General features: G+C 44.1%; 1 protein-coding gene across 4 annotated transcripts in view; it reads right to left on the reverse strand.

The window, feature by feature from the left end:
- Nucleotides 1-2,667: 2,667 nt before the first annotated feature.
- Nucleotides 2,668-22,292, reverse strand: part of sertad2b (SERTA domain containing 2b) — a 32,210-nt gene continuing 12,585 nt past the window's right edge. Inside the window, exons 1-2 of one of the 4 annotated variants that reach the window (XM_080199710.1) lie at nt 10,767-10,866; nt 2,668-5,069 (exon numbers count right to left, since the gene is read on the reverse strand). In XM_080199710.1, the coding sequence (XP_080055836.1) occupies nt 4,163-5,069; nt 10,767-10,810 (951 nt within the window). In that variant the 5' untranslated portion in view covers nt 10,811-10,866 and the 3' untranslated portion in view covers nt 2,668-4,162. Of the gene's footprint in view, nt 5,070-9,498; nt 9,584-10,489; nt 10,530-10,766; nt 10,867-22,292 lie in introns of those variants that run through there. The other 3 variants (XM_080199713.1, XM_080199712.1, XM_080199711.1) reach the window with 3 other exon arrangements.

Below are 22,292 nucleotides of genomic sequence, written 5' to 3' on the forward strand. Positions count from 1 at the left end.
GCGGCTGAAAAGAAAAGGAGAACATTTTGTTTTATGATTTATTGTTGAATATAAAACTACAAAAGCTGCTCGATTCCACTTACATTTGTCCAACTGCATTTCATTAATGACATTTTGGAATTAGGTGTGAATACAGGAACCTTGCTTTCAGATGTATACGTTTGCAATATTACACAGAAAAAAAGGCACAGCTCCAACATCCGCGGGAAATTTCCGGCTGCTTTTGCTCTGGCAGAAGCGAGAAGCGCTTTGAGAGAGAAAGCCAGAGCGTTTCAATTCTTTGACTGTGGCTCCCACTTTTCCACGCAGAAATGTACATTCCATAAGCTAAATACATTCCTACGATACATACATTCTGTACACATCAAAACCCATTTAGCAGATTCTGTTAGCTACACAATTAAAATAAATATATTTACACAGAATAAATAATGTTTGGGAAAAATATCACTTTGCAACCAATGTTTTTAATCTGCTCTCTCCTTGTCATTTTTTGCTATATTGCAGTAACCAATGGGAAGTAGTTCTGTGATCCTTGAGTTTATAATGTATCTACCAGTTCTGTCCAAACTCTCTACACAAAACACAGCTTTTATATACACGAAAAATGGCCACTTTGGAGTATTTTAAAAAAAAATCCCCATGAACCTGAAAGTTGAACTGGGATTCCAAATTCCCTGAAAATCAAAGCATGACATAAACTGCATGCTGAGTTTATCCGGAAGGAGATACTTTTGTTTGGATTCTGATCAGCTCCAAGCTCAATATTCATCCAATCCGACATAGAAAGAAAATGCCCAGACTTTCCAACAAGGTGACAGCGGATTGGAAAATCAGCAGTTTCTGGGTGGAAACCACACATGGTACTTTGGGTTTTGAGGGAGAAAAGAGGGCTTTGTAAACACCAACTGGGCCAAGCAAAACCTATCACTCGCTCTTCCTTCATTTTGTTTGCAGTAAGAAATCTCACAGCACCCAGGTTAAAGTCCAACAGGTTTATTTGGAATCATGAGCTTTCAGAACACTGCTCTTCATCAGCTGACTCATCTGATGAAGGAGCGACACTCTAAAAGCTCGTGATTCCAAATAAACCTGTTGAATTTTAACCTGGTGCTGTGAGACCTCCTACTGTGCCCACCCTGGTCCAACGCTGGCATCTCCACATCACGGCTACTACCTTCACCTCGTTTGGAAAAATGTTTTTAAATTTGCAATGTGGAAGCCTAAACGTGGTCAAAGTTACTGCAGCAAACTATTCCCGTGGCAAAGACAAAGCAGAGTTTCAACAAATAACATGGGACAACAAACATAATTTAAAATTTTCTTAAATAAATTAACTTAAAGAGTAACGCCTAAATTAGCTATACGCATTGCAACAAGAACAGGTTGTGATTTGCATACAACTGCTATGGTACCATCAAAAATAACAAAATCTACAATGCTATTATATAATTTGGCAGTCAGCATGGTGCATTCCGATCATTCCAAAGCAATGTACAGGACAATTACCAAATATGTTTCTCTGTAAAAGCCGTGGAAAGCAATTAAACTCCGTAAAAGTCATGCATAGAAATCAGCATTTTGCCTGAAACTTGATCATTTAAAAATAAAAATAATTGGGGGGTGGTTGGATGGAGATTCCCCGAGGGAAAAGAGGGGAAAAAAAGTAGTCCTTCTCCAAAAAAACAACCTGCCTGAAGAATAACTCGACATATAAATCCAGCTGAACTGGATATGCAAAGTGGTGTTACGTGGCTGGCTTCAGCTCCAGAGGGTTGAGGAAGGTTCATTCAATTATAGTTTTTTTTTAAAACAGAAAGAGGCAATGTACTTTAATCACCGTAAAGTGTAGATTCTCACAGGAAAACGCAACACACACCACCCAGGCAGAGATATAGCACACAGGATGATTTGTTTAAAAAATGGACAGTCTGGAGGATAAGCAGGGTGCTTTCCTTAGACCACCACAGAATCTTTCAAAATACAGGAAAATTCTACATTTATTGCTGGTTCCTGGGACATTATTTAAAAAAAAACAGAGACCACTTCCAGCATAGCGTGTTTCTGCATTTTACAGTGAAATAGTGCAGCTGCTATCAGGATGTTTTGAAACCCCCTTTTATATATCTGTTTTTTATATATATATTTAATTTTTAAAAAGGCATTCACTCACACACTGTCTGATGTCAGTAAGTGAGCAGACATTGGAAGTAAAAAGGATGTCAAGAGTTAGGCCCTCAAAATCCAGCCATCAAACCGCAAACCCATTTGGTCAGATCCTAAACATACCCCCCACCCTAACCCCACTCCCCCAACAAACCCCTCCTCCCAAACACACCCCCCCTCCCCACCCCACCCCACATCCTATCTTACAGGTATGGAAGTGTTGGACATAAGCACCAAGTTGTTGTGTTTACATTTCCTGACAAAACGCGCTACGTGGCTGCTGTTCACTTCATTCACTTGCCTGCGCCCCTCATAGACTGGATGTCTTGCATTGAGACTAGCAGTGAGAAATAGAACAAGAGTGGCGGGGGAATAACTGTGGGGGGGGCAGAAGTCGGGTGGGGGGGGGGGAGGAATCACAATAGAGACTGGGTTTTACTGAATAAATAATGCACCGTGTGTGAACTGATGCATGCCGTTAACAGCACGCGCGCGCACACACACACACACACACACAAAACATCTCACATACGCACAGACCTCGACCTGCTACTGGTGATGAGAAAGAAATTCTCCATGAACTGGAGAAGCCACCAAAGCTGCTGGGACGGTTGTGCCACTCCATCAGTTTCACAAAAACAACATCTCATCTTCAACCTCCCCATGATTTCCATGACATCTGTGCATTAATTTGCAAATTCTCAGAAAATCAAGTATTCTTTTCACATGATAATTGTTACAGACTTGTAACAAACCTCTCTGACCCAGGAAATGGACAATGTTAAGTGTGGAATCTCATTCCTTCAGACTGTGAACTGTTCTATTAAGTTTTTAAAATGTCTAATCTGAAATTCAATACTTTTCTTCTGTCTCTTTTTGCCACCGTCTCAATCTAATCCTTCTTTCCATTTTATGATTTCTCTTTTTCTACCTAGTTTGATCTTAAATTCACCCATTTCCAAATCCTTTGATTGTTGGTTGTTATCAGTGACTGGGCTTCCTCGCTGCATCACTATCAGCTTTACATTCCAGAACAAAATGTTCAAACGTACTCTGTATGAGTAAGTCAACCTAGCGGGTAAAAGGTTGCAGTAATATATGAGCTGATAGGTTAACCACTGCCGTTTTGAACCTGATAAGAAGACACTGAAGGATAGTTCCATGACTGGTAATGCTCTACGTGGATATACGAAGAGTTCTGGTAAATATTCTGGGAGAGGGAGCCAGGGTTATGATTATTCATAAGGTCCTGTTTAAGAACACAGTTAAGTACACATCCTCCTTTCTTTAAATAAATACACACGGTCTTAGATTGGTTGTGGATCCCAATTGCTTTGATATTCCCCTAGCTACACGGACATTCAGTTTATCTTTTTGTATAAAAGTACAAGTTACTCTTGTTCATCTGAACTTAAGAGTATTGCAAAAGCACATCCTAGCAAAATAGCTATCTTGGTGTATAAAAAAGTCTCTTAGAAATAAAGAATAATTGCTGATCTGTACAAAAATACAAAATAACCCCATACTGCAGGTTCCCAAAGCACAGTTAGCAATGAACAGACTGATCTAAAGACAAGAGGAAAACATTGAGATTGTTCAGCTTACCATCAAAAAAAAAGGGAAAACCACATGTACACATTTCATCGTGTTTTCAACATAACCTTTGTGCTCAGTGTGTACATTGCACAATGTTTCAGGATTGACACATCACATACTCTCTGAAGGCAATCCTTGCCTACAGCAAAGTGTTCAGAGCTCCTTCAGTAAGAGAATGATGAATAAAACATTTAAAAGCCTACCAGAGGACAGATACAGATGAAGATGTTCCTGACTTTATAGCAAACAATATCGAGCGTAATTGTTATCTTGTAGAGGCAAGCCAAAAACACATGCACAGAATTTGCAGCAACTCCATCACATTTAAAAATAATAATGACATGAACATTATCTGTAAATGATGTATAAAAATTTCATCCTTTTCTATCTATTTGCCACATCAAGACCCAACAAGAACCTCCATGATGTGGTCAAGTTCTGCAAGGTCCATTTTGAAAGGCTGGTTTGGACTCACTGACTGGTTACTGTAGGGAGAAAAAGTTTTCAAGATATCGTCAGCTGTGACAGCAGTCATTTTCGAACTGGATCCCGTGGACGTACAAGGATCAAAGTCGTACATGGAGGTGTCGATGTCCGCAAATAAGATGTCATCGAGTGTCAGATCTGTTAAGAAACCCGTGGTGGTGATTTCAAAGTTGCCCGGTAAGGTGTCTGCAAACCTGACCTCTGAGGATCTGCCTTGCTGGAACTTGGTGGGGTCATCGCTGCCACCCTCACTCGAGGCACCTTTACAGCTCCTGGTGTCGGTTGTGGTGGGAGATGGACCCAGCTCCTCAATTTCATCCAACGCTGAAGAAAAACTGTCTTTCTGCGAATGGTTCTGCGGTTTGCTCGTGCCCAAGTCAACGATCTGACAGCCACTAAAGGTGTCCTCCTCGAGCACCGAGGCTGGGGTCAGACAGGCGTCTGGCGATGTAGTGCTTGCTAAACTTGTCAGCTGGATTGGAGGGACGGGGAGATGATTGAAGGCAGGCTGGACCTCTCGGTAATTATCATTGAGTGTGTCACTGGGCTGAGATGAGGCAATGAACATTGGTCTTAAACTGCCTTCCTGCTTGAGCTCTTCCTGAATCCGCCTCAGCATGTTATTAATTAACACCGTCCTCTGTAAGCTGGGCTCCAACAAGGGCTGGTGATTGTAAAGTTTCATGAGGGAAATGTTGAAGATAGTCTGACGCTGTAAGGTATACGACACCTTGGATGGGCCACTCCCACCGGACATTTTGCCTTCCACCCCATCTTCATGTTCACTAAACTTCCGTTTCGCCCCTTTCGCCAACATATATCTGAAAAATAAAAACTCACTGTTCAAACACATTCTTTGTAAAATATATCCTCAGGAATATCAAACTCTAAATTTAAATGGAAAATAACACTTTACATAAAGAGTCAAGTGGGTAAAGTCTTGCAAACCTGTCACAAAATGCTCCAATTTATTAAAACTGATGACAGTTTTTATCTGGAGCCAAACATAAACCAATTCCCTCGTGGAGAATTGAAGAGATCACGGCTCCAAGACTCAAATCCCAGCCCGATCTCATCCTGAACGACCCTCAGTGCCGGCACTGAATTGACACAGTTTAAATATGGACAGTCAGAGACAGGAATTATCAACCACCACAAACCTCAGGCTGAGGATTCACCTTCAACTAAATAACCCACTTCTCAGCACAGAGAATATTCTGGAACATTTCCTAATCAAAGCTATTTTTTGTACAGAATGCAACCATGTTCTAATTTGCGATTAGCCTCAAGGCGAGAGTTTGCTAATTACAGACCCAGAAGATTCAGTCAATTAGATCAATTTGTGTAACTGTAAAGAAAAGGCTGAGGTACAGACAGCCTGACCTAAACTAGCTGGTTACCGACACCCATCAATACTGACCTAAACTAGCTGGTTACCGACACCCATCAATACTGATCTAAACTAGCTGGTTACCGACACCCATCAATACTGATCTAAACTAGCTGGTTACCAACCCTCATCCATACTGATCTAAACTAGCTGGTTACTGACACGCACTAATACTGATCTAAACTAGCTGGTTACTAACCCTCATCAGTACTGACCTAGCTGGTTACTAACCCGCACCAATACTGATCTAAACTAGCTGGTTACTAACCCGCACCAATACTGATCTAAACTAGCTGGTAACTGACACTAATCAATACTGATCTAAACTAGCTGGTAACTGACACTAATCAATACTGATCTAAACTAGCTGGTTACTGACATGCACCAATACTGATCTAAACTAGCTGGTTACTGACATGCACCAATACTGATCTAAACTAGCTGGTTACTGACATGCACCAATACTGATCTAAACTAGCTGGTTATTGACACGCACCAATACTGATCTAAACTAGCTGGTTACTGACATGCACCAATACTGATCTAAACTAGCTGGTTACTGACATGCACCAATACTGATCTAAACTAGCTGGTTATTGACACGCACCAATACTGATCTAAACTAGCTGGTTACTGACACTAATCAATACTGATCTAAACTAGCTGGTTACTGACACGCACCAATACTGATCTAAACTAGCTGGTTACTGACACTAATCAATACTGATCTAAACTAGCTGGTTACTAACTCACACCAATACTGATCTAAACTAGCCTTACCAAAGCAGAATACCCGAGTAAATCACATTTACTATTACTGACAAACACTGGAGGAGAATGCATTTTCAAAGCACTCACATCGTCAGATTCTCCCAAAGCATTTTACATTTAATGATTTATGTTTATTGAACTATGGAATCAGGCTGTTAATAACCTTTGGATTCTTAGGGCTAATAGATAATTGTTTTCCAGAATTAGCATTAGAGACTTTTAAAAAAAACTGCCAGAGCTGAACATGAACTTTCTAAAAATGTCCAGATATTGTTGGGGAGATTCCTGCTGAACGGGTAATTTTACACAGGAAACTGAGTGATTATTAACATCGCAACAACCTCGCGATAGAAAAACATTCCCATCGAATTATTGATGGATTTATCTTAACGCCATTATTGGTAAATTTTACAATATTGTCGGATAATGCATTTAAAAGGAGGGTTCAATCATAAACTTTTAAAAACACTTCTCTGGATAGCATGTTCTAAAAAGATTTAAAGTTTAAAGTCTTATTTATTAGTGTCACAAGTAAGGCTTATATTTACACTGCAATGAAGTTACTATGAAAATCCCCTAGTCGCCACACTCCGGCGCCTGTTCGGGTACACTGAGGGAAAGTTTAGCATGGCCAATGCACCCTAACCAGCACGTCTTTCAGATAACCTAAGCTCGACAACCACTTTTAGTATTTCTCTTATTGGATAAGATGTTTTCTAGTAAGTAAAACTGTTGCTGGGACGACCAAAGAAATACTCCTAATCTCCCTTAAATATATCCCATCACCTGGCTCCCAAACAGATTACCTAATGAAACAAACTTTTATTCAATACTAAAGTGAGCAGGGCAATGTACTTAGGGAGGTCTTGCTGCAGCTGTATAGGGCATTGGTGAGGCCGCAGCTGGAGTACTGTGTGCAGTTTTGGGCGCCGCACCTGCGCAAGGATATTTTGGCCTTGGAGGGAGTGCAGAGGAGGTTTACTAGGCTGATACTGGAGTTGAGGGGGTTGAGCTATGAGGAGAGGCTGAATAAACTAGGCTTGTACTCGTTAGAGTTTAGAAGAATGAGGGGAGATCTCATTGAGACGTATAAGATGATGAATGGGATGGATAGGATAGAGGTGGAAAGACTCTTCCCGCTCAAAAAAGACAGTAGGACTAGGGGGCACAGCCTCAAGATAAAGGGGGGGCAGTTCAGAACGGAGTTGAGGAGGAACTTCTTCACTCAAAGGGTGGTGAATCTCTGGAATTCTCTGCCCGTTGAAGTGGTGGAGGCTGCCTCGCTAAATATTTTTAAGAAGCGGGTTGATGGGTTTTTGATAAGAGAGGGGATTAAGGGTTATGGGGAGAGGGCGGGAAAGTGGAACTGAGCCACGACAGATCAGCCATGATCTTATTGAATGGCGGGGCAGGCTCGAAGGGCCAGATGGCCTACTCCTGCTCCTATTTCTTATGTTCTTATGTTCTTATGTTCTTATGTTCTTTGTGATGCTTTTTCGCACTGAGACAGGAACGTCCCACTTCATTCTAAAATTTGAAGCTTGTACAAAGTGTGGCTGTTGAAAGTTCAGCAAAGCAGAGTTGTTGTAAGCACGGGTGGTTCGCAGTGTGTTCCCAGAGAAAGTGCTGGTGTGAGTTGGAGTGAATGGAATGGCAAAGGCTTGAGATACAAATAACTCAGCATCAAATGACAGCTTAATCACTGTCCAGAACAGGGGCAGCAGGAGAACGAAGAAAGGTTCTTCTAGAAATAGAACAACCCCATTAGTTGATGCAGGTCAAGTAGGGTGCCTTGAGATCCAAAGGCCAAATCTACACCAAAAAAAACAGGTTTGGAACTTGGAAATACTGAAAGGTTTCACCCAGTTTGCAGATGATTCACTCTCTCAAACAATATCAAAATCTTCCAGAATTTAGGAAGTAAATTCTCACAGGATACCCGAGTGATGGGTGGATTAGCAAAATCCGATTTAAGTTTTAAAGTTTATTTATTTGTGTCACAAGTAGGCTTACATTAACACTGCAATGAAGTTATTGTGAAAATCCCCTAATCGCCACATTCTGACGCCTGTTCGGGTACCCGGAGGGAGAATTTAGCATGGCCAATGCATGTGGCCTGCACATCTTTCAGACATGGGAGGAAACCAGAGCACCTGAAGGAAACCCACGCAGACATGGGAAGAACATGCAGATTCCATACAGTGACCCAAAAAGGGAATTGAACTGGGTTCCTGGCACTTTGAGACAGCAGTGTTAATCACTGTGCCACCCATCGCTGTTAACTTGGGATTTGCTTATTGGAGACTTGCTGTTACATGTTATGTTTTAAGTAGTTAATGAAAGATCTATAACTGTCTCCTCCAGTGGGTTTTTGATTAAACACACAACTAAGTTGAAAACCCAAAACCTAAAATAGAAAACCCACGCAGACACAGGAAGAACGTCCAGACTCCGCACAGTGACTGAAGCTGGCAATTGAACCCAGCTCCCTGCTAACCACTGTGCCAGCCCAAAAAGCCTACTGCACCTAGTATTTCCAGGCGCTCTCCCATCCAAGTACTAATCAGGCCTGAGTTTGCTTAGCTTCCAAGATCTGGTATTTTGAGACTAGTTTGACTAGTAGGAATTTGTGCAGAAATATGCTTAGTAACTTGGCCGATATAATTTCAAGGTAATAATCTCACCGCTGACCCAATCCATTCCTGATCACAGCATGGATTAGCTGGAAAGTTAAGAGAATCTCCAGGAGTGCAGCCATGACAACATCATCATCATCAGGTTAAACAGCTAATCACATAGGCGCATTCTCACCGGCAGCAAATCAGGAAGTCAAATGCCCTGAATTCCCTTTTATTAAAATTTTACAGACTGCAAATTAAAGGGAAGACGCTGGCCTAGTGATATTGTCACTAGACTGTTAATGTTCTGTTGACCCGGGTTCCTGTTACAGCAGAGGCTGGAATTTGAATTCATTAAAAAAAAATCTGGAATTAAGAATCTACTGATGACCATGAAACCATTGTCGATTGTCGGAAAACCCCATCTGGGTCACGAATGTCACTTTAGGGAAGGAAATCTGCCGTCCTTACCTGGTCTGATTTACACGCGACTCCAGAGTCACAGCAATGTGGTTGACTCTTAACTGCCTTCCATGGGTACTTAGGGATGGGCAGTAAATGCTGGCCCAGCCAGTGATGCCCACGTCCCATGAATGAATAAAAAAAATAAATTATAAGGATACACACAACGCACTTAAGTCAGTGAACCAGCTGGTAGTTACCACACAGAAAATACTGAACACAAGAAGCCCCAGGATGTGACATAACCAATTAAACAATTTCAACCTCAGCATCCTGCTCTTTCAACCTACCGCTTTGAATTTCAGTGTGAGATATTATTGCTTGCACATAAACTAACCAACCAACAAGCAGCACACAGTGGGCTAGCACTGCTGCCTCACAGTGCCAAGGACTTGGGCCCAATTCCGGCCTTGGGTCACAGTCTGTGTGGAGTTTGCATGTTCACCCCATGTCTGCGTGGGTTTCCTCCGGGTGCTCCGGTTTCCTCCCACAGTCCAAAGATGTGCGGGTCAGGTGGATTGGCCACGCTAAATTGACCCTTCATGTCATGGGGATTAGCAGAGTAAATACGTAGAGTTACGGTGATAGGGCCTGGGTGGGATCACTGTCAGTGCAGGCTCGATGGGCCAAATGGCCTCCTCCTGCACTGTAGGGATTCTAAGATTTTTAACCAACTAATCAACAAACTAACTCGCCGAGCAACCAACTCACAAAGTAACTTACTAACAAGCCAAATAACTGACCAAGTAACCCATACACAATACAACTAACTCGCCGATCAACCAACTCACAAGGTAACTATCTACCCAATAACTAACTGTCCAGAGCTATAAACCAACTGCTAGACTGGGAGCTGATATGAAATTAAAGCAGCTTTGAATGGTGCTGGAATTCTAATTTTATGTTGCCAGAAACAGGAGTTTCTCCTCCATCCATCACTTCATAAAAGTTAATCAGTAATCTTTTACACTAACTGACACAGAAGCTAGAAACTGTTTACCGTGTGGAATTCCAGCAACATATCAGCAGAATTCTATGACAAACTCCACTTCTCAGAAGCACCTCAGTGAAGCAGGAGTCTGTGTGACAATGTCCCTCAGCTGGGGAGGAAACTCCGATTTTCAATAATTCCTCTCGGAGAGCCCAGACTTCCACAGACTCAGAGGTAGAGATAGTTCAAAGTGAGGGTCTGAATCTCAGAGGATATTGGCAGTCTGGTTCTATAATTTCTGACACGGAGTGAGAAAATGAAGAGAGATCATTGTGACCAAACTTACTTCCTGCACCAGCTCCCCACTTCTTCACCCAACTTCCCCTCCATAAGGCTTCTTTAGAGAGAGATTCGGGGCATGGTGAAAACAGGCTGGGTTATTGCAGAGATCTCTCTGTCACCCCACCCTGCACACACATGCTGCACATTTTTTACAAGTTATTCACGCATGTTGCTGCTGAATGATTGGCTGCTGAGAGGCAGTAGCAGTAAGAGTTTGCAGGAGGAGTGACTCACAGCCTGTGTCAGGTTCAACAGCAGAAAGACACTGGCAACAGGGATCGTGTACAACTCCCAGAGTCACAGAGTCCTCACGTTACAGCAGACTAGTATGACAGGGAGGCTTCCTCAACGTCAATAGTGTGTAGACTTGTGACAAATTAAATCCATACTCACACGGGCGTGTGCCCAAACTAATCCTGAGAGGGTGCCCCAGGCCAGTAAAGACTAATCTCCCAGACACAGTGGCAGGCAACAAATTTAACATTCTGAAAGGGTTTGATAGAGTCGCGTAAGGAAGATGTTTCCACTCACACAGAAGGAGCCAGGACGAACCAGCACAAATATCAGATAGTCCCTAACGATTCCAAGCACAAATTCAAGATCCGGAGGGAGGAGAGAGTGTCGATCTGTGTGAGGGGGAAAGGGCTGTGTGTGGTATTGATACAGTGAATGGGAAACTGGATAATCAGAATGTTGAATCATAGAATCCCTACAGTACAGAAGGAGGCCATTCAGCCCATCGAGTCTGCACCAACCCACAATCCCACCCAGCCCCTATTCCCGTAACCCTCATTTACCCTGCTAGTCCCCCTGATACAAAGGGGCAATTTAGTATTGGGGGGTGAGCGTGCGGTGGGAGGGGGAGGGGGGGAGTGAGCATGTGGAAGGGTAGGAGAGTGTGTGGGGGGTAGGGGAGTGAGTGTGTGGGGGGTGCAAGTGGGGGAGTGGTTCCCATCTCCTTGTGCACAAAACCCAACAACACCTGATTGTGTGAAAGAATATCCCTGCCCCAGAAAAACCAACTGACAGACACCCCCCTACCCCACTGACAGACACCCCCCCAAACCCCCTGACAGACACCCCCCCAAACCCACTGACAGACACCCCCCAACCCCACTGACAGACACCCCCCCAACCCCACTGACAGACACCCCCCAACCCCACTGAGACACCCCCCAAACCCACTGACAGACACCCCCCCAACCCCACTGACAGACACCCCCCCAACCCCACTGACAGACACCCCCCCAACCCCACTGACAGACACCCCCCCAACCCCACTGACAGACACCCCCCCAACCCCACTGAGACACCCCCCAAACCCACTGACAGACACCCCCCCAACCCCACTGACAGACACCCCCCCAACCCCACTGAGACACCCCCCCAACCCCACTGACAGACACCCCCCTACCCCCCTGACAGACACCTCCCCAAACCCACTGACAGACACCCTCCCAAACCCACTGACAGACACCCCCCAAACCCCCTGACAGACACCCCCCCAAACCCACTGACAGACACCCCCCTCCCATCCTCTGCTGTGTGACTGATGGACACCTGCCCCACTTTCCACTCAAACACTTGCTTTGATGTGACATTGGGGAAGGGAGCCGGGGTGAGAGAGAGCAGAGGGGGAAGAGAGAGGGGGGAGTGAGCCAGGGGGAGTGAGGGGGGGGCAGTGGGCTGGGGGGGGGGAGTGAGGGTCTGTAATAGCCATGTGTAGCACTCAGTGACAGGTTATTGAAGGTTCTGTACCTCAAACCAGCCTCACCAATCGTTAATCTGGATCCATTCTCAATTCTGTGAGGATAACAGATTGGCGAAACACGGCTCCCCATTTCCAACAGATTGGGATAGCTGCAGCAACTCCCATTGCAGGGATATTTATTTTCCCATAACAGGAGATTACTCGGCAAACCCTCTGCCCCGAGACAGATTTGGATTATTCCTGGTAAAACCCATTGCCAGTCTAGCCTGTTCACAGTTTCTGAGAAAACCCTTACATTCAAATCAACACCCAGTTCCTCTAGTTTTATAACACAGCGGTGAAGAAAGTCCCTCAACCAAAGTCTTTAAAAAGACAATAAACATAATGAACTATTCAAAGTGGTGTTATTTTCCTAAAGGCATTGATGAGAATCTCAGCAGTGGCCCTAATCAGAGTATAGAATACAGTAACAGTGGGAGAGTTTACAGTGAGTGATGAAAGCTGGGATAGGAGAGAAACTACACTGAGGATTCTCACTGTGCTGTGTGGGAACTGCAGAAGCCAATAGGGCCTCTAACTCAAATAAACTACTGCTACAGGTGGAGAAGGTGGTCAAGAAGGTACATGGCATGCTTGCCTTCATTAGCCAGGGCACTGAGTTTAAAAATTGGCAAGTCATGTTGCAGTTTTATAGAACCTTAGTTGGGCTGCACTTGGAATATAATGTTCAATTCTGGTCACCACACTACCAGAAGGATGTGGAGGCTTTGGAGAGGATACAGGAAAGATTTACCAGGATGTTGCCTGGTCTGGAGGGCATTAGCTATGAGGAGAGGTTGGAGAAACTTGGTTTGTTCTCACTGGAATGACAGAGGTTGAGGGGAGACCTGATAGAAGTCTACAGGATTATGAGAGGCATGGACAGGGTGGATAGTCAGAAGCTTTTTCCCAGGGTGGAAGAGTCAATTACTAGGGGGGCACAGGTTTAAGGTGTGAGGGGCAAGATTTAAAGGAAATGTATGAGGCAGATGTTTTCCAAAGAGGGTGGTGGGTGCCTGGAACTCACTGCCAGGGGAGGTAGTGGAAGCGGATACGATAATGACTTTTAAGGGGCGTCTTGACAAATACATGAATAGGATGGTCCCAGGAAGGATAGGGGATTTTAGTTCACATGGGCAGCATGGTTGGTGCAGGCTTGGAGGGCCGAAGGGCCTGTCCCTGTGCTGTAATTTTCTTTGTACTGAAATTGGTGGCTCCAGGAACGTGATGTTTCAGTACACCACCAAACATAAACATACAAAACAGGAGCAGGAGGAGGCCATTCAGCCCCTCCAGCCTGCTCCTCCATTCAATAAGATCATGGCTGATCTGTTTGAGTTTCCAATTCCATATTCCCTTCGATTTCCTTGTCTAATAAGAATCTATCTTCCTGCTCCTTAACAGTATTCAGTGACCCCCCAGTTCAACTGCCTTCAGAGGCAGAGAGTTCACACAGCCCTCAGGGTAAAATAATTCCCATCATCTCTGTCGGAGGGTGATTCTTAAGAGTGATTCCTATAGCCCTGGACTCATCCACAAGAGGAAACATCCTCTCCAGATCCACCTTGTCGAGATCGTTCAGGATCTCATAAACTTCATCAAGTCATCCCTCACTCTTCATGCAAACAAGCCCAGTCTGTCCAACCATGAGACAACCCACTCATTCCAGGTATCAATCTCATAAACCTCCCCTGAACCTCCACCAATGCATTTACACTCTTCCTTGAGTAAGGAGACCAATGTGGTCTCACCAATACCCTGTATAACTGAAACTAAACATCCTTATTTTTATGCCCAATTCCCCCTGTAGTAACAAAATGCATTCCATTAGCCTTCTTGGTTACATGCTGTACCTGAATGTCAACCTTCTGTGGCTCATGCACCAGAATATCTTGATCCCTCTCTACCTGGGAATTCTGCAGTCATTCTCTGTTTAACTTATGCTTTGTTTTCTTTTATTCTTGCTGTTAAACTGAGCAATTTCACATTTTCTCACATTATACTCCATCTGCCAGATTATTGCCCACTCACTCAACCTATCGATATCTGTTCGCAATCTCTTCACAATGTACTCTGCATGGTGGCACAGTGGTTAGCACTGCTGCCTCACATCGCCAGGGACCTGGATTTGATTCCTGGTTTGGGTCATTGTCTATGTGGTGTTTGCATGTTCTCCCCGTGTCTGCATGGGTTTCCTCCGGATGCTCTGGTTTCGTTCCACAGTCCAAAGGTGTGCAGGTTAGTCTGATTGGCCAAACTAAATTGTCCTTTGGTGTTGGACGATTATCAGGATAAACATGTGGAGTTATGGGGATAGGGTGGGATTGTTGTCAGTGCAGGCTCAATGGGCTGAATGGTCTCCTTCTGCACTGTAGGGATTCTATGATTCTATTATGATTACTCTCCTACTTTTCTGTCATCTGCAAATTTAGCCACCGTTCCTTCACTGCCGTCATCATGACCTAAATTGTAAAGAGTTAAGGCCCCAGCATTAACACTAGTACATCTGCTAACTTATTAACTACCTCTTTTAAGACCCTGGTATGAAGTCCATCGGGACCTGGAGACTTGTCAGTCCACAGCTCCATCAGTTTGTTCAATACTGCTTCCCTACTGATTGTAGTTTCACCAAGTTCCACTCTCCCTTCCACCTTCTGATTTACAGCTATTGCTGGAATATTTTTGTATCCTCTGCAGTATAAGTCACTAAGATTAATACTCTAACACTCTTGTTCTAAAACAGTACTCTAATACTTTAGTATTGGTCAAATGGTGGATCACTGTATGGAGTATAGAATCAAAGAATCCCCACAGTACAGAAGGAGCCCACAGCTAATCCCCCCCAAGCTAGTGTCAATCCACCTAACCTGCACATCTCTGGACTGTGGGAGGAAACTTCTCACAGACAGTGACCCAAGTAGTAAGGGCGTGGAATGCCCTGCCTGCAGTTGTGGACTCGCCAACTTTAAGGGCTTTCCAATGGTCAGCGGATAGGCATATGGATAATATTGGAATAGTTTAGGTTAGAGGGCCATTAGATTGGTTCCACTGGTCGGCACAACATCGAGGGCCGAAGGGCCTGTACTGCGCTGTAATGTTCTATGTTGGGAATCGAACCGTGGTCCCTGGCACTGTGAGGCAGCAGTGTCCACCATGCTGCCCTTGAACTTTCACACACACTGCACTCAAACCAAGATGGACACAAATAAAAAGTGAATCGATAACTGTTTGCTTCATCCTGTGGTGATGGGGAATTTCAGGCACATCAGTGCACATCCCCTGAACCTGCTACAGGACAGAAGAGGAGAAGGAAATCTGACCCTCTCCACGGATTCCCAAACTCCCAGGTTGCAGGTGGAGACTTTCAACTGATCATTAGTCACTGGTTTGGATTTTGCAGTCGCCGGTAAAGTGAGGGTGATCGCAATTGGCCAACTGCCCACAACCAACTGAATGGAGCTCATTGTCATTGGGTGTCTAACCCAGCACACTGTCCTCTCCTGGAGAGCTGAGAAAGCAGCAACATGAATCTTCAATCAGACTGCAAAATCCTCACTAAACACACAATCCAGACCGGGAAAGATAAACCAGATTTCAATCATGTCCAGAAATGAAAAAGATTGGGAAAGAAACAGAAACATTAAAAAATATTCCACTGTGTCTAAATCTCCAACACCAAATTGTGAAGGAAGGCGGTCACAGATTTATAAGTTACATTTTCAGGGCTAGAGGGGTGTTGTTTGTCGGTAGCTATGATATATCACACACTAAAATTTCACTTACATTTTACATATCAGCCTAAAGTTTTTCTGACAGGTTTAGTGGGTGATTACTGAGTGAGACACACAACTCCAAACCCTTACAATGTCTCCATTTCAAATCACTCAGAGAGGCGTTGCTATCTGTGGTGTAGCAGGGTAATTTTACACAGCAGCCTCAGAGATTTTTCCAGGTGTACACGTGGACCCTGGAATCCACTCCATACCCAACACAATGCAGGTCACACCGTGAAACCTGTCAAGTAGAGCAATCTTTACTGAGACTCCAAATCTATGTAGCAAACTAATTGTACACTCAGGGCATGAACCAGGGGCAGCTTAGAATGCACTGAACACTTTGCACAACTTAAAACACAACTTGCCACAAAGCAGTCGCATGTAGAACTTCCAGCAAGTTGGTGTCTCTGATCTTTGTGTTTTAAAGTTTAGTTTTTAAAATGTATTTATTAGTGTCAGCGGCAGTCTTACATTAAGTGTTCGGAGGGAGAATTTAGCATGGCCAATGCACCTAACTTTAGGGAGGAAACCGGAGCACAAGCTTATGGCTTGTTTCCCTTCAACAAACCCTCCAGAAAATCACATTGACAGGTGAGAGTTTGGTAGATCAATGCCTGGCAACAGCAGGTTTGGTGAGAGAGGCAGTTTTGGAGGAATGGGGAGCTCTTTACCCAGTGAATGCTCTCTCTCATTGGGATTGAATCTTTCACAGTCCCATCCGAGGGAGAAGAATACACACAGGTGGAATAAAACTCCCAAATCCACTCAATTTCTTCACTTTCAGTCACTGGGAAGATAACAGCAAAAAAAAAAGGACAGAAACAGCTGATTATCTGGAATCCATAAAGAATGACATTCCAGAAACACTGGGAAATGGAGTTTGTGTGTGAGGCAGTGACACTCGAGCGAGATGGGAGTCTGGAGCACATAACCTCTGCTTTCTATAAAAACATGGATGGGGAGTGGTCTGAGTGTGTTCCCACTGTTCAGCAACAGGACAAAGAAACAATCTACTCTGGTATCACTGTTAGGGACAGAATCTAATCACTGTATTTAAAGATGACTGTTTACTCCATAGACCTCATTAATATAGGATCATGTGATTAGGTATCAATTAAATTGACAAACTGAGGTATTTAGCAACACAGCCTTGCTCCTTATGTAGTTGATACTTTCTCTTAGGGGAAAGTGTGAGCTTAGTCGTTGGAAAACCCCCTCTGTAAAGAGTCAAGTGGGAGATGTAATTTTTAAATCGGCAGTGTGGGAATGGAAGAATTCATATGTATCAATTAGTCAATTTCTTCTCCCTCTGCCACATTTTCTACCTCACTTCATTTAGCAATAATTAATTGATGAGGAGAGCGATAATTAATTTCTGGAATAACAAATTGGCAAACTAAACTAGCAGCTCTGATCAGATCATCACAACCCGTGTCAGTCTCAGAGTTTGGCTGTTTGGAAGCTCAGTGTAAAAAAACATCTTGGTTTTTTTTAAATTAAAAAGCGAGCTTACTCCAGCTGCTAACAAAATTATCAAACAGAAAATTCACACAAGGACGCTCGTTACAAAATGGACATTTTATAAATATTCAAATTCAATCATCCCAACTGAGGGGATCAGGAGAGAAAAATCTCTCACCAACTTTTGTAGATGCCCCATAGGAAGCGCTCTTTCTGGTTGTATCACAGCTTGGTCTGGGCTCCTGCTCTGCCCAAGACTACAAGAAATTATAAAGGGTTGTGAATGTAGCCCAGTCCATCACGCAAACCAGTTTCCCATCCATTGACTCTGTCTACACTTCCCACTGCCTCGGGAAAAGCAGCCAGCATAATTAAGGACCCCACACACCCCGGACATTCTCTCTTCCACCTTCTTCCATTGGGAAAAAGATACAAAAGTCTGAAGTCATGTACCAACCGACTCAAGAACAGTTTCTTCCCTGCTGCTGTCAGACTTTTGAATGGACTTATCTCGCACTAAGTTGATCTTTCTTTATACCACAGCTATGACTGTAACACTACATTCTGCACTGTCTCCTTTTCTTCGCCCTTGTGTGTTCTATGAACGGTATGCTTTGTCTGTAAAGCGCTCAAGAAACAATGCTTTTCAGTATGTTAATACATGTGACAAAAGGCCAAAAAAATTCTATCAGCATTCGCTGGGAATATCGTCATGTCAGAGGATGGAATAAAGCAGCTTTTTTATACCTGGTTTTGTGTGATAGTTAAAAAGAGTTATTTCTCCCAGCATGGGAGCCTGGTGCAGGGGGAGGGCTGGTTAGGAAGTGAAGCAGTTTAGTGTAACACACGATCTGCACACTTGGGAATTGTCAGTAAATTGTTCCCCAGCGCTGGAATTCAAGTCGATGGAAAACTTCACTGCCAGTGTCAATACTTCACATTTATTTTGATGATTCACAATTATTTCGAATCTGGAGTTGCGGTTTTCTATAAAGGAAACAGAATTTATGGAACAGTACAGCACAGAAAGAGGCCATTCGGCACATTGCGTCTATGTCAGCTATTTTAAAGAGATACCCATTCACTCACACTCCCCTGCAATTATATCTCCAATTGCTTTCTGAAGTGCTGATTGAAACTGCCTCCACTGCCCTATCCTCGCTTTTTTGCCTTTGGTTATTTTGCCATTTACCTTTGTGATGATACTGTGCCTTAAAGAAATGTATTTATCATGTTTCTTGTAAGGGACATGTTTAAAATTTTCCTGTTTTACATGGTGCAGATTTGTCTGCACCAGGCAGCGCCCATGCTGAGGTTGCAGGCTAATGGCTGATTTTAGCTGGGAATGCCTTTCTTTTAATCCGAGTTAATGTACTTCTTGTTTATTTTGGTTTTCCCCTGGGGTTTCAGATTAGGGTTTTGATTGGGTTGATTGACAGAGACAGCCATATGAATGGGTGGAGCTAAGCTTACAGGGAAGATACACATTTCTCTTTCATTTTAAAACAGTTTCTACCTGGTCCTGGAAAAAGGAAGTGTCTTTTTGTCTCTCTTGCTCTGGAGGCTGCTGTTTGGGGCAGTCAGGAGACATCTATCTCTCTCTCTCCAAAAGGTGTTTAGAAAGCTCAAGGACTGTTAACAAGTACAAGCACGTAAGCCTGGATGTTGCTAATTGATTTTGGAGAGGAGTTTAAGTCTATAAGAGGAATATTGCTTGAATTGGAACTAATAAGGTTTTGTTAGCAGCTAAAAATTGTATCTTGTCATTTTTAAGTATATCAATTGGTAAAAGTTGAACTAATTAATTTGTTAAATATTAAACTGCATTTATAGAATCACTAGAGAGGAGGCCATTCAGTCCATCAAGCCTGCATCAAAAGCAATCCCACCCAGGCCCTTTCCCCATAACCCCATACATTTACCCTGGTAAGCCTTCTGACACTAAGGGGCAATTTAGTATGGCCAATCAACCTAACCCACACACCTTTCAAATGTGGGAAGAAACCGGAGCACCCGAAGGAAACCCACGCAGACACGGGGAGAATGTGCAAACTCCACACAGTGAGCCGAGGCTGGAATCGAACCAGAGTTCCTGGCGCTGTGAGGCAGCAGTGCTGACCAGCGTGTGATTAAAAAGCTTCCTAGTGTGTCAACAGAATCACAGCTGGAGTGAAACCCCTCATCTTCATACTAATATCAAAAGGGAAATCTGTTGGGGTCTAGTTGGGCTTTAGAACGTAGCCCAGGCTTTCTGCTCTGCTCCCAAACACTTGCAATCTGTGCGCTTTTGTTTCATTACTGACTGCTCTCCTTACCTAACTCCAAACCCTTCATGATTCTGAAACCTTTCCTGAACCTTGTCTGCTCTAAGGAGAACAAACCCAGCTATTCCGGTCTAACCATGTGCCCAAAACCATTCTTCAGAATCTCCTTCACACCCGCTCTCCAAAGTCCTGACATCCTTCCTGAAGTCTATGGCCTTGCCGTAGTATTGGTCAAATGGTGGATCACTATATGGAGTACAGAATTACAGAATCCCCACAGTACACAAGGACGCCATTTGGCCCATCGAGCCTGCACCAACAACTCCATCCTAACCCAGTAACCGTATGTATTTACCCTGCTAATCCCCCCCCCAAAACTAGAGTCAATTTAGCATGGCCAATCAACCTAAGCTGCACTTCTTTGGAGTAGTGTTTGGGGATCAGACAATGATGGTCTTGGAACTTTAACCAGGTTCTCCTGGCTCCAGAGTTACTTTGGACTGAACTCAATCTGGAAAAATGCCAAACAGACACATGATTTGACAGAGCCAATGGTTTCTCCTGACATGAGAGAGCCAAGATACAGCAAAGCCCTTGACCTTTCCCCCAATTACTTCCTGGACATTTACTGGATCATATCTGGAAAAGATACCAGCGGCCCAGAGTAGGAAAACTCACCAAACACCAAGGGGAAAGTCACATTTTGATTGAATTTGTGAAAATATACCAGGTGGTTAGAATTTACAGTTCTGCCTGATTCTGTAGTTGTATTAAAACCTGGTGTGTTGTACATCGAGCAATGCGCACACGGACAGCGCTGGGGTTTGATAATGGCAAGGTGCATTGGGTCAGTCTTTAAACAAACATGAATATGGTTGGCTGGATTTTAACAGCAGCAGTTTTAGATCTCCTGAGATTAACCCTTGCTAGATGGACTTGGGTGGCAGGATGGCACAGCGGTTAACCCTGCTCCAGGGACCCGGGTTCGATTCTGGCCTCTGGTCACTGTTTGTGTGGAGTTTGCACATTCTCCTCGTGTCTGCGTGGGTTTCCTCTGGGTGCTCCAGTTTCCTCCCACAGTCCAAAGATGTGCAGGCTGAGTGGATTGACTGTGCTAAATTGCCCCTTAGTGTCAGGGGGACTAACAGGGTAAATATGTACGGTTATGGGAATAGGGCCTGGGTGGGATTGTTGTCGGAACAGTCTCGACGGGCTGAATGGTCTCCTTCTGCACTGTAGGATTCTATTGAAGAAGAATAGTTAAATTGTTCTTGTTAAATTACCGAATATGGGAATGGATTCGCTGTCCCTGCTCAACTGAAGTTATCAGAATTTCCCCAACATTTCTGAACCTTAGCGTTTCTACATTCTGGTTTTAATTTACCAAATTACTGCATCCACGCTACAGCTTGCTGTTGGTATAGAAGTTAAATGATGTGTTAGACAGGTTGACTTTGATTTCCTGGAACACTTTTGGACAATTCTGTTGCTATAACCACAGTTTTACGCAGTATCTGAACTTGGCAAAACCGCGTTTATTCCTGTTAAATGTGATGTGACAGTGGACACGACGGCAGCTTGTTTACCAGGCTGGGCAAGTGTCTTGTGAAGACTCCTGTCTCTTTAGATAGCTCATTACAGGTTGCAGTCCCATTAACTGCTTCAGGTAATGTTTACCTTCAGTCGCTCTGCACCTGCTCCCCCCATTAACCCAGAGAGAGAGAATAACACAGGCTGAAAACAGTCCCCAGGGTGATACACCAGACAGGGACAGGCAAATCAGATTGTCCCCCCCCCCCCCTCCTCCTCTGTCACTCCCCAGCTTTTGTTCCATCGCGGTCAGTAGACGGGGCAGACATTTTCCGCATGCACTCAGAATGGAAACTCCCTTTTCTGTCACCATTTTACACAACTCTCTGTTTGCAGGAACTCAGAGAGACTGATGCCTGAGCGACCCCGCTTCCCACATCATCTCAGCATTAAATCAGCTCAGTTGTTAGCATCCTTGTTTGGGAATTACGACATTCCAGCCTCAGGTTCCACTGCAGGATTAGCACCGACAGCCTGGGGGGGGGGGGGGGGGGACAGTATCACAGGGGTGAGGCACCTGGGGGGGGGGGGGACAGAGAGAGAGAAGGGGGGGTACCCTACCGCAGAGGGGGGGCGGGGGGCGTGTGTCGGGGCTCTACACCGTGTGGAGAGGTGCTGCATTGGGGTAAACGCTGTCTTTTGGATGAGAATTTAATCCAAAGTCCGGTCAAGTGAATGTAACGATCCCG

Source organism: Carcharhinus amblyrhynchos, chromosome 12 (genome assembly GCF_965287045.1).
Source record: "Carcharhinus amblyrhynchos chromosome 12, sCarAmb.v2.hapA, whole genome shotgun sequence".
In the NCBI taxonomy this organism is placed as follows: domain Eukaryota; kingdom Metazoa; phylum Chordata; class Chondrichthyes; order Carcharhiniformes; family Carcharhinidae; genus Carcharhinus; species Carcharhinus amblyrhynchos.